Below are 12,953 nucleotides of genomic sequence, written 5' to 3' on the forward strand. Positions count from 1 at the left end.
CTATTTCAAATAAGTCACTAATGATCCTCAGCAGCCCCTGGGCCCGTAATCATACAAGCCCACTGAGGACCTACTGTCGACATAATAATAGGGCGGGCGGCAGAAGAATCGGATTAATCACCGGTGCCAACCGATGCTCCGTTTACATTTGGCCGGTCGGTCGGTCCAACAGGAGCGTGTGATACCGGGTTGCTGATGTCACAGGATCAAATTTAGGGCAGTTGTGTTCACTGGACTCCAGCGTGGCCGAGTGGAACTGACTCGAGGGAGGTTGTGGGGGGGGGGGGGCTGCGGATGGCCGGGTGGGGTGGTAAAACGGTGACAGGGAATGACAGACAGTGAGTGCGCCGTTGGGGAAAAAAAAAATAAAATAATGGATGGGCGTGTGTTTAGAACGGCCGTTGCAATATCTTTGAGAGTTAGAGGTGGAAGGAAAACCCAAATGTGACACCGGAGTCAGAAACAAAAAGGGTGAAAAGGGGTGCTATTTATTTATATGTCAATATAAATAAATAATCGAGTGACGTGTCGATTGGAGAGAAAGAGAGCAGAGAAGGAGAGGAAGGTGAGGGAGAGGATGACAGGACAGGAGGAGAGAGAGAAAGTCCAAACGAAAAAAGGATGAGAAGGTGCCCCGGATGCTCCGTCCGGCGCCCCCTCCTGGAGTGCCTCTCCCATGGCCCGACTCTTTCAGCGCACCTGTGTGGGCGCAACCAAGCAACACCTGGACACTCCTCTCCCCTTTGCTCCCCCCTTTGTGCGACTAAGCCTCACCAATCGTGTTTGGGTTGTTCTCCATACGATTTGATTTCCATCTTGTTCTGACTTCTTGTGAGATCTGTGTGAGAGGGGGATTGATTGGGGTGTGCTAAATTGGGACACCATGGTCTTTAGTTTTCTTTTTATGTTGCTTTTTTTTTTTTTTGGAGTCCACGCCAACTGCCCTAATTTTGTTCCCCTACAAAGGAAAAAAGAGAGAAACAAAGGGGGAAAGAACTGAGAATATATCAAATAAAGCAAAAAAAAATAAATAAAAATCAATGAGAGAAAGGGACGTATTGCTTCGGTGAGCCAGACATGCAAGGACTGTGTCAATCAGAAGCGACGTGCAAGGGGACTGATCTGCTCGCCCCCTCCCCCCCACAAACTACACAACCCAATAAAGCTGACGAGAAGGGGGGGGGAGACCACACTGCCACTAGAGAGCGAGCGAGAGAAGCTCAAATACAAGACGGGGAGGGAATGAACGCAAAGACACGAGCAGAGAGAAAGAGAAGCTGAAGCTCAGAGGCATGGGGGAGAGAGGAAGGGGATAGAGAAGTGATGGAAAGAGGACCTCTGGTATGGCGAAGGCGTGGCGTCTAATAGTTTTTGGACCTTTTGTGGTTCCCTCAAATGGTTTAACTCCAGGGGCTGCTGAGAGTTGGAGCAGTTTCCCATCTTAATGGAAGCGGCTCAAGTCAGACGAGTAGTGATTTTCTACGTAATTCACGTGATATTTGATGTCGAAATCCAGTGGTGAAACCTGGGAGCGCTACGTGCCGATTGAGGGATGTGAGGTGAAATGAAGTAGCCTCGCTCAAAGAAACTACAATTTGGTCTGGTCTAGGTTATTTCTGCGAGGAGTCTGGGGCCGAAAGGGGAGAATTTGTGGAGGGGGAGCGGGAGTGACTTACACGGAGATGCGGGTGAGCTGAGTCCACCGTCGGTGGGCGTGCTGATGCTTTTAGAGTCGGGCATGGGGAGGGGCACGGGGCGTGCCACCGGGGGTGGCGGGGGCAGCAGGAAGGAGCCCGGCATTTTGCTCTGGCCACCTCCGTTAGGCTGCAGATGGACCATATAGACAGGGTGAGCAGGACGGGACGCACCCACCCCCAACCCCAACGACATCACACAGGGGAGCCGGCCGGGCACAAAGCGACAACCGACACGCACCTGCCGACCCATAGACGGCAATAGCGCACACACACACAAGTACGCACAAAGATACACAGGCACACACAACCTGACAGTCAAATGATCAAACAGTACGACCAAAAAGAATGGAATACGGAAGAAAAGGAAAAGGGTGTAGAACATTTTTTTTTTCACAAGGGAGGAAGTAGACAAAGTGTTGTCATAGCGTAGTGGTACAATTTGAGCTATTAGTGCAAAATGTGCACAAGATGTGAAAGTGCCTGTTTGGTACCACATTTGGGGTCAAAACATGAAGGCCAAGTTTACAGTAGTGGTATACAGTCTACAGTCCAAGCATTTTATATATGTGTGTGCGTGTGTGTATATATATATATATATATGTAAATAATAAATAAATAAATAAATAAAAATTATATATATATTTTTTTACGGGTGCAGATGATATCTGCTTTACATTGATTATTATTATTATGATGGGGTCCTTGAAAATAAATCTCAAACTTTCAGAAACCCCTGCAGCGTGTTTAGTACAAAAGAAAAAAAAATAGGACGTTCCCTGTGGGAGATTTCGTCTCATTGTTCGGAGCCCAGCCGCCTCACGAAGAATGACAGCTGGAATGCGACTGTAATTTTCCAAGTGTTTCCATGGTTCTTTATGGAGCGCTTCTAAACAAAGTTAAATTTGACCCTCTGTGGGTTTGCTGCTAACTCAGCCTGATCTTTTTCTTTTGCATGAGCTACATTTACTGCATCCTCCCATGACACAGCGGGGTCACAGTGGCTCTGACCACAACACCGGCCTTGGCATCCTCTTTAAGGACACGGCCGATGTTGAAATAAAAAGTCGGCCTTCTTTTATCTCCCCCTCGCAACGTCTCGTCATATGTATTTTCTTATTTTTTTGGTGGCGTGGGGGCTAAAAACATTGCCAAAATGATCCTATTATCAAACTGACCTGCAACCGAAAACACTAATATGCAGTAGTTGCCGGGGAAACAAAACAGTGGGCTGCGAATTTTTGTCATACGGACTTTCAATTAATTGTTCTGTTATGAAATATTGTGAATTGTTCTTTTTTTTTCACGTCAGGTTTGTTGAATATTGCTGCTTGGAGAGGTTATGCCACAGCGGAAATCTGTGTGGAAGTTGTGCAACATTCCATACCGCCCCCCCCCCCTCACACTTTAAAATGGGTATGTCTTCAATTCACAGTGGTTTCATAGAAAAAGTAATGCTGTTAAAGAAAATCACCCATTTTCACATCTTTCATCCTCAAAATGTTGTCACAAAATTAAGTTATTTAAAAAAAAAAAAAAAACAAGTAGTTGTAGCATAATTTTGTGCGATGCAACATTTCTGCTTTGTTTTTGCTAGCCTTCTTACTTATTTCACTTACCTGTGCGCTCGGCTGTCCTGTGCCGTCGGTGCACACAAACTGGACAAACTCCTTAAGCGGGTCCTGGTGGTGGTGGTAGCGTATGGTGGGGTGGGTGAAATAAGGGCTGGACTGCTGGATGATTGAGGAAGAGGGGAAGTGCAGGGCTGAGGCTGAGGCACGGGGGCTCCCTGCGGAGATGACCGAGGAAGCGGGATGGGAAAAATATCAGCAAAAGTTGAGACATTCTATTGTTTGATAATGAACATACAGTACACGGCACATATTCCACGCTGTCCTATAATAAGACATATGCTTGAACTAAGCGGCGGCCATTATGTATAATTTTGCCGCTCAGGCCTATAATTGTCCTGACACAGAAAATAGCTGTGACGTTCTACTGCGGTAGGCTATTGTGCAACATCTGGCCCCGTTCACTTTCGACATCAGCCAACTAAGCAAACACAACTTTTGTCAGTCACAGTACGTTTGTATATTTTTGCACCTTCTGCTGCCTCGCAAAAACCCAGCCGAGGTAGGAGAGAGCCGCAAACAAACAGACACTGTGATTTTTTTTTTTTTGGGATTGCTTGTCAGTGAGGTGTAATCAATCAGCGGCGGTTCTCCTTTGGAGCTTGTCAGAGGATCTCCCCTTCGCTCCCAAATGGCCACAAAACACCTCCAGGAGACATTCGTCAACCAGCCAGCCACACACAAAGACGCACACACACACGTTAGCCTCCACTGTCTGTTTGGTCGCTTGCAAATCTTTGGCGTTTGCAATTTGGCACGGCGAACAAGAGAGACAAGCTGCTAGGTGAGGGGAGCCTGGCAAACAAGCATCTGTGATTGTGTCTGTCACCTACTGTCTCGTGTGTGTGTGTGTGTTTGTCGCAACTCACAAAGGGCAACAGCGCAAGTTGGTTAAACTTTCCGTTGTTGTTGATTTTCTCAGTGGTCGGAAGAAATAAAGTCCAAACACCATGTGACTGAAGTTTAGATGATGCTTTAGGTACTTTGTTAATTTTACCCCCGACATTTTAAAACATAGCTTTGTTTTCTATTGTTTTTCAGAATCGGCTTGTTGACTTTTTCAACCAGGGCAGGTTCGAGGTCCCCCTATTTTGCAGATTTGTTTTCTACTTGCTCATATCGTGTGTAAATCCACTGTCAACCAGTAGATGGCAGCACATTGCCTGTGTAGATTTAAAAGAACAAAATCATTTCAGCACAGCCTCATTTTTTTCAAAATTATTCATATACGTCTTCTTTAATCCTGCTTTTTATGTCTACAGAAAGTGACGGAAAGTGATGACTTTATTTATTTTATTGATGTGGATTATGAGATATGTTTGTTAATTTGACAAAAAAAAAAAAAATTGTTCACTCTAAACACAGAGGGGAAACTTTTTGGGGTTACTCATTGCTCTTTAAATCATTTTAAATGTGTTTAAGATGAAATTAAGAGCTACTATTTGTCCTTCTTAGAACAGAAAGTGAGTACCTCTGCTTTTTTCTCAACTTGAATTAGCACAGGGCCTAAATGTTGTGTTCCCAACATACATGCATTGCTTGCGTGTGCGCAATGGCAGCCACAATGGCCGTCTCTCCAGGCGAGCGTAATCAGACAGCAGTCTGCCTGGCATCTCTCCATGTGCATCCAGAGCCAACAGCGGGACATAAACAATCCAGCACTTAGCCGCGAACACTCTCACACTCGACCTACACAAGAGGAGCGAAGCGTTTCGCCGCGCCCAAGGTGGGCCTTGGTTACGAGAAGCATCTCTCTGCGCATTCACATCTTTCTTTTCACTCCACTCTCCTGTCTTCCTCCAGGCACTTTATTGAAGCGAGGCCTCTAAGGGACATTCCATTTGGACTGCAGCCATTGTAGCGCAGACAAGAGTGTAAATTTACACGCGCGCGAGTGTGTGTGTGTGTGTGTGTGTGTGTGTGTCTGCAAACGGACGGAAGCTCAAAACACTACCTCATTACAGCCGCTCTAATACGCCAAAAGCACTCAGCTAACAGTCCACATACAGAGTCGCTCTCACTCATTTGGAACTCTATTAAAATACAACGTTTAATTTCTTGGACTCGTTCGCAAAACGTGCCTAGTGGTTGAAGGCACGTCCTTGAGTATATATTCTAAATATACCTCTGGGAGAGCTGAAAGTAAAATTCAATACGCTTCAGCACGAGGGCATTGAGTGCAAATGACCTTTACATGGTAGGTGCGGTTTGGCCGCCGACCAAGCCGTTCCCTTTGAGAGTCAAATGGAATGAGAGCGGAGGACGTATTTATGCCTTTGAAAAGTGAGCCCGCCAGCCTTCAGGGACTTGTTGGCAAAGTTCACATTGGAGGGACGTTGGGAATTCTCAGAGCGGAGATGGAGAAACCTTGTAGGATATGCTATTGGAGCAAAATGCTCCGAGGACAATTTGCCCTTTGTGCCTCAAAAAAAAAAAAAAAACGTCACTGGAAACACACTAAAGGAATCTGTGGCGTTCTGTGAAAATATGCTCTCATTAAAACTACAAACAAGGACAAAACTGAACATTTTGAGCGGGTTAAAATAAATAAAAAAAAATAAAAAAGAGAGAGAGATTCAACTAGATTTCAACTAGAGTTGTTTACTTAGTAAACACTTTGACTTGTACTTCTTCTGTACGTCCCCAAAGATTATGTAGACACTAGATAAATAAAATACAGCTACATTTATCTATAAAAAAAATGCCTACCAACCTAAGAAGCATTGTTTTTATTTATTTACTTATTTATTTATTAACAGCCTTTGCAATTTGAAAATCTGATTCCACTTCATAGCGATGTCAATTTGAATTTAATTAAGTTGTTCAGCCCTAACTGGAACACACGGTTGGCACGACAACACAAAATTCACAAAACCTTTTTCCACACAACTGTACTAGATAAGGATTATTCACGCGTCACTATATTATCAATGAAATATTATCTATCCCAAATCCATCATATTTTTTTTTTGGGTGAACTAATGAATGTTTGTTAGCAGTCTCGACCGAGTGCCATTGTAGCTCTACTCATTGTGGCATTAATAATCGATGGCAGTCGTCCCAGTTTTGTGCACACACCACGTTCATTGTACGAAAATATAAAAACTCATACAAACCACTGGAAATCACAATCCAAACATGAAACTCAATGGTGATAATTGGATTAATAAGCACAAAGGCAAAGGCATGGATGCAGCAATGGTACCATGCAATGACAGTATTAAAACAAACAAACAAGCACTATGGTGATGTTAAATAAACAAATGTATGGGTAAAGATAGACTGAAAGAGAGAGAGAGAGAAAAACTTTGGCCAGCCAGCCAGCCATGATATAGCAGTAACACTGAACATATGAAAACTCAGCAGTTGCAACTGAGGGATTGGAACGCAATTCTTTTGCTTATGGGGTATAATTTCCCTTTCCTTCTCTCTCTTTTTCAGACTGGAATATGAGGGGGGGGGGCGGGTTGCAATTTGATGGCAGGGCTCTCTCACCTGGTCTCACTCCTGCCAGCACGGGCAGCGGGTGGTGTGTGAACGCCATGCGGGGGGACCTCTGGGAAGACAGGGCGTTGAAATCAAACTTCCCCGGCTTCTTAAGTGAACCAGGCGAGGACAGTCCTGGTAATAACAAAAAAAAGAAAAAAAAAAAAAAAGAAAAAAAAATGGGATCAATAAAAAAAAAAAGTAGGGAGGAGAGTGGGGAAAAGAGAGGTGGTTTTAATCATCAATTTCTTTTTTTTTTTGGACTATATTACATCGCTTTTATTCTTATTAAAGGGGACTTGATTTGGGGTGATTTTGTCACCCATTGATTTTAAAGAGCCAATCAGAAGACTCAATTGTGCCTGATTGCCTCATTCACAAATACATGTGGGGAAAAAAACCAACAAAAAAAAAGGATCAGAGCTCTTTGTTTTTCCCGCCGCTGCAGTAACTCATTCTGATAGAGGATTCCCAGCTCCCAACTTTGAAAGAATGGACCGGGCAGTATTTTACAAGCATGTCTTCAAAAGGAGAAAAAAAATGGGGGGGGGGGGTAATAGCTGAAGCCAATATCAAACTAGCCTTTGTTTGAGAGCCAAGGCACATCTGTAGCAATAATAACAACTAACTCTGCCACTGTATGTTTTCTCTGTCTCGTTTCTCTTTCTTTGGCTTTTCTCTGTCTTTTTCAGGTGCCGGCGCCAAACGCGGCCACCGTTACAGCCACAGTCAGCGAGTTGCGGTTACGGCCGCTGCCAGGCCCACGGGCTGGCTGCACGAGAAGAGGGCCTCATTCAGAAATAGCACAAACTGTACAGTATGGACCCGGCAGCTGCTGAGTGCGAAAGACAAGCAGACGGACAGAGGAGACGGCGGGCGGGCGGGCGGGCGAGAGGGAGGCGGCAACAAGCACGTGGGAGACATGAAAATATGCGAGAGAGCAAAGCCAGTGAGAGAGCAAAGCAGAACCTGTGAGAAATGCAGCAGTGTTTTTTTTGTTGTTGTTATTTTTTCATGCGTTGCTCTGACGACATGTATGAAATCGGGATGTCAGAAGATGTTTGCGTATGCTTATTATCGGGGGCGCACACATGTAACAGCATCAAAACAGAGCAAGAAAAAAAAAAACGTTTGTTGTATTGTGGGGGTTTTTCTAATCTTCCTGACGACTGAGTGATATTTGCGCTTGAAAACTTTTTTTTTTTTTTTTGCAGGCTTTGGTTTTGTAGTCTATTTTTGTGACTGCTCCGCATCAAACAGGGCATTCAATATGATTCCTCCTCCAGCTGGAGACGTGTGAAAGTGGATGGTAAGCGTGGGGGCGTGCAAAAAAAAATAAAAAATTCTTCCCTCCTGGTGTGAAAGAGTTAAATCTCAAGCAGGTGGGAGTGAATATGTGTGAACCATTTATGTCTCCGGCAGACATATATTTCTTTTTCTTCCGCCACAATCCTCCCCCCTTCTCCGAACCCAACTGTAGCAGGAGTATGTGGGAGTATTGTGCTGTCAGATACATTCCAAGCATGAAGAAGACCTTGGATCCAGCTTCTGACACCAACAGTCAGTAGTGATTTCTGTGACACTCTAGTGTAAACTAAAAAAAAAAACGCCTGGGAATAACTGAGATTTGACAAAGCATTTAGCTAACTATGCTAGTTTCTCAGACAAGTTAGGCTCCACGGAGGAGAGAAAAAAAAGGAAAAATGTGAATTTATGAATTGTGAAGTGCAAATTTGCGTGGGATTACTGTCGTGATTGAAATTTCAAACATTAGCAGTACGCACTAATGGCGACTCCCATTGGTGATTGTTGTGAAATTTGAAAGAATTATTTCTACGCATGTATGCGCTTAACGTTGAATAAACTTGACGCCCGCGAATCATCATAAGGAAGATGGGGGAATCCGCTGACGGCAGACATCTGGGCCCTTAAAAAACGCCAACGTTACCATCAGGAGGATGTAAAAGAAAATGTCTCAGCACTTCAGAGACGAAAGCGTCTGCCAATCTGGTTCACATGTGCGCTTGTGCCGCAACTGCACTCGTTCTCTCCTGGCACGCTCCGGCGTTCCACTGGCAACCAATCAAGCGCTCCCCTGATGACCCTTCTGTCTCTTTGCACTAACAGGCCTGCCACCAGATGCGCCTCTGAAGCACACTCACATCATTTTGAAGCGGGTTTAAAAAAAACAAAAAAACAAAAAAAATGACACTTGGTTTGAGCAAGTCATGGAAAAGCTGGGGAATTGGAACTTTCAGGACTCTAGCCACGTATCTGTGATTATATCACCGAAGCAGCGGGGGAAGCCCACCCGCTGTTTGATTTATTGAACAATCATTTGGAGCTAATATGAAATCATGGTTGTTTTGCCAGCCTTACATCTCCTCCCCCCTCTATGAGCCTATGTGGAGCAGATGTCTTCGGCATCCTCACGGATCCCAAGGCTATACACACAGTCATTCACCATCTGGGACCGTGCTTCAGCTGCGCGAATGCGTGTCTGTGCGTGGAAATCGATGGTGTGTATCTGAATGTGACAGTGTGCGGATGTATTGAGAGGAAGGAAAGCGTTGCAAGTGGACACACATTGAGGCACACCTGTCTGTGTGATGAGCTGCTTTTGATTTTCCTATTGGTGTGGTTTACGTGTTTGCATGCTCGCACCTAGCTGAGAATTCCCAGGTGAGATTGTATTTGGCAGGTTTGGCTAGTTGGGGAAAATCAGACAAAAATCCCACATTGTCTTTTTTTTTTTGTGTACCACACCCCTAAAAAATGTTCCTAGTTGTCTGTCTGGTCTTTTATAAATTCATTCTTAGCTGCAGTGCTTCCAGTATGTCCGTTTTTTTTCGTCCAACCAGATTTCAGCTTCTACTTGCTATGTTAATCAAATCTACCCAGGGCCCTTTATGTATCTTAAACTATATTACCAATGGGGATGTTTTTTTTTTTAACCAATTCGATTTGAGATTTGCGTTCATGAGCTCAGCGAGGTAGCTCTCGATGAAGTCAGCATTTTTCTGTTGTCTGATTGGTTGGTCGGAGCAAAACCTAGTGGTGCTATCAACATAGTCCACTTTTAAACGTTTTTGTTAAGTTGTATAGTTTTGCAATAGTATTGCTGATTCCTATAATTGGATCGATCTGATTTTTTTGCACATTTCTATTCTGCGTACTCATTAGGAACTCAGCGTGCTGCACTATGGAGACCAGGAGGCCACACACAGACAAGGGAGAGACAGACCATAGCGAGCGAGAAATAGGAAATTGATGTGAGGTGAAGCTCTGCAGCGCAAAGACATGCAGCGCTCTCTTAATTACATCTACAGCTAAGTGGAGCAGGAGCATCGGAGGAGCCAGTGATGAACCTAACCATCGCTTTTGGCTACGTCCCTCCCCAGAGTCCTCCCCGCATTTTCAATTAGACAGAAGGGAGTGCAAAGAAGCAGGAGGAAGGGTTTTACACCTCTGATCCGCAGACGGTAAAACGTCTTAATGAGGGATTTCAAGCCAGGGGAGGGATGGCGAGACGGAGAGGTGGAAGCAAGGCGGCCACCTGAACACCTGCAGGGGCGGGGAGCACGGTAAGCATGGGCGTTTCGATGTGTGAACGTCTGCCTATGGGAAGGGGTGTCAAGTGGGCGAGCGGCAGAGGGGCATCTGTGCAGGCACACATTATTATGCACAAGTGTGTGCGCCATGCCGTCGAACCTGTGGAGGTCTCTTTATACATGACTGACTCACTCTATGCTTGTGTGTGTGTTTGTGTGTCTTTACTGGTGTTTTTTTTTATTTTATTGCGTGGTGACATCTGTTAAAACAACACCGGCAGGGCAAGCAGAGCCTCGGAGAGAAAGTCAGGGAATTTGAAATGAGCTGTGCATGTGTGACAAAGAATGTCAAAATTTTAAGCGGATAATCCTGGAAAATCCCGCCACTTAACCACACAGAAATGGGAGGGGCAAAGAAAACATCATCAGCAAGATCAAATTCTAATATCCATTTCATTACCTTACATTCAAACACACATATATTATAATGTATATAAAGAGCAGGGTGGGCGAATAAATATCAAATATGTAATCAATATTGGTCTAACCATGGTAAGGAAACTGCACGCCTTCGTTTTCATGTTTTATCTTCCTCTCCTGCACACTGGCCAAATGGTGCTGCACTGAAAGTGGAGAAGGGTATTGTTAACAATGACAGAGAGAGAGAGAGAGAGAGAGAGAGCAGAAGATGAGGTGGGGAAGTGAAGAGGGTTAAGGGTGAGCATTACGTTTCATGGCTTGTGATCATGAACATGTACTTATGTCATTAGAAGTTATCAAGAGGACTAGCAGCTTTACAGAATTGTTGGCCGGGAGGGGAGGAGCTAATGAGTAGGTCGACAAAGAAAGCAGATCACAGTACTGGCGTTGATTACTATCAATATAAGAAGAAACGTTAATATAGAGGCTTATCATTATGGAATTTATGACCACTCATGCATCCTCATATTTTAGTCTACTTTGTGACTTTGCGTGTGTATGGCTTTAAAAGGCAAGGCCTGGTGAGTGACGTGGGTGTCAGCGAATGACAATATAGAATTGGCTCGCTTTCAGCGGTTGTATCGAACATCCTTAGGGGATGATCAAAGTTGTTTGCCGCTTCTATTTTGTCATTTGCAATGTTTAGGAGCGGAGGGTGTATATTTTCAGAGTGAAGGCAAGGGTTAGATAGGGGGATCAATTAGTAGGGCGATGGTTGGGGTAGCGTGAGGAAGATTGACGATGCTTTGCTTCGTGGGAGAGGGACGTGTGAGGTGCGGCGAGGTGGTACCTGCATCCATTTCGTTGGGCCACGCGCTAGATTGGGATGAGCTGGCTGCGGGTGAGCGTCCGGGATAGAAAACATCATCTGTAGGGCTCTCCATCTCACTGTCGTCTAACGACTTCCTCTTGGTGGAGCTGGCATGAGAGAAAAATACGGTGTGAACGCTCGGATCGAGGTCCTGTTAAATCACAACCTAGGTATGAAAACTACACAAGACTTAAGAGAAGAAAGAGCTAGAAAGTGGTGGCATTAGCTTTCTGGATGAGTGTGTTTGCATTTTTTTTTTTAGTTTGTGTTTTTAACTACCTCCGCGGAAGGTTCGCGTACAGTTCCACCTCAGACCTAAAGTGATGGCGGATGACAAGAGGCGAGAAGAAAGGAAGGACAAGTTAAAGGAAGACAAAGAGGAAAAGCAGAGAAAGTAATTGCATGATTGAATAAAAAAAAAAACACTTTTACAATGCACAATATCGACGAGGATACGGAAAGAAAAACTTGCAGCAGCGTCAGTGAGAACATAAAGAGCAAAAGTTGCCTCTCTTGTATTTATTCTAAGTAAAAAGAAAATTATAAGCCAAGAGGAGGCAGCATGAAACCGTAACAAAGTGGATCCAGGAAATGCCAACACAGAAAGTAAACATTAGCATTTACATTTAATTGATGATCATCCTTGGAAAAAATAGCTACCCTGCCTGAAATCTAAAAGTCTGAAAACCCAGTGAGCAGATACCATGCAGTGGCAAAGGAGCAAAAGAGTAAACAGAAAGTGAAACACATCCATACAGAAAGTGTGTTCAGGATAGAGAAGTGAAGAAGAAGAGAAAATGGTTGATTGTCCCTAGCAAGTCAATGACGTGATATTATGCGGTGGTGCCTTGAGATAACAGCCGATTTTTGGCTAACATAATTAGAAAAAATGCATTCTTCAAAATGTCAGTCGCAAAGGCTAACCATTAGCATAATTATTCTTTCAGCAATTGATATCAATTGAACACTAGAAGTGCAGCAACACATGTAAATCGATCCTATAACACTTTTCAGACTTATATATATTTTTTATCCTCTCTGAATAAAAACTAATATAACTATCGTACTGAGAAGCTGAGAGAGGAGCTGAGTCTCCAGTTGTGTATATTGGCGTGTCTGACTTATGCTGCCCTCAGGTGGCCAAGGCTCGCCAGAACAATCAGCACAATGTGCACTGATGGAGAAAGTGTGACAAAACTGTTTTTCTTTCTAATTCTAATTAATCATATATTATGTAACTACTTTATTATTTTTAAGTATGTTACAGAGTGCTTCATTTCTCTTTTGTGAACATCTTTTT

General features: G+C 44.1%; 1 protein-coding gene across 10 annotated transcripts in view; it reads right to left on the minus strand.

Moving 5' to 3' along the window:
- The window catches only part of LOC147057070 (nuclear factor 1 X-type-like), a 120,108-nt gene that overhangs the window by 7,708 nt on the left and 99,447 nt on the right, over positions 1-12,953 (minus strand). For 5 of the 10 annotated variants that reach the window (XM_085912882.1, XM_085912875.1, XM_085912877.1 and 2 more), the window contains 6 exons: positions 11,933-11,968; positions 11,633-11,760; positions 10,911-10,985; positions 6,821-6,946; positions 3,314-3,483; positions 1,677-1,824 (listed from right to left, as the gene is read on the minus strand). In XM_085912882.1, the coding sequence (XP_085769008.1) occupies positions 1,677-1,824; positions 3,314-3,483; positions 6,821-6,946; positions 10,911-10,985; positions 11,633-11,760; positions 11,933-11,968 (683 nt within the window). The remainder of the gene's footprint in view (positions 1-1,676; positions 1,825-3,313; positions 3,484-6,820; positions 6,947-10,910; positions 10,986-11,632; positions 11,761-11,932; positions 11,969-12,953) is intronic. The other 5 variants (XM_085912883.1, XM_085912881.1, XM_085912876.1 and 2 more) reach the window with 4 other exon arrangements.

The sequence above is a fragment of the Syngnathus leptorhynchus genome, chromosome 5, assembly GCF_054491065.1.
Source record: "Syngnathus leptorhynchus isolate UIUO chromosome 5, UIUO_Slep, whole genome shotgun sequence".
In the NCBI taxonomy this organism is placed as follows: Eukaryota; Metazoa; Chordata; class Actinopteri; order Syngnathiformes; family Syngnathidae; genus Syngnathus; species Syngnathus leptorhynchus.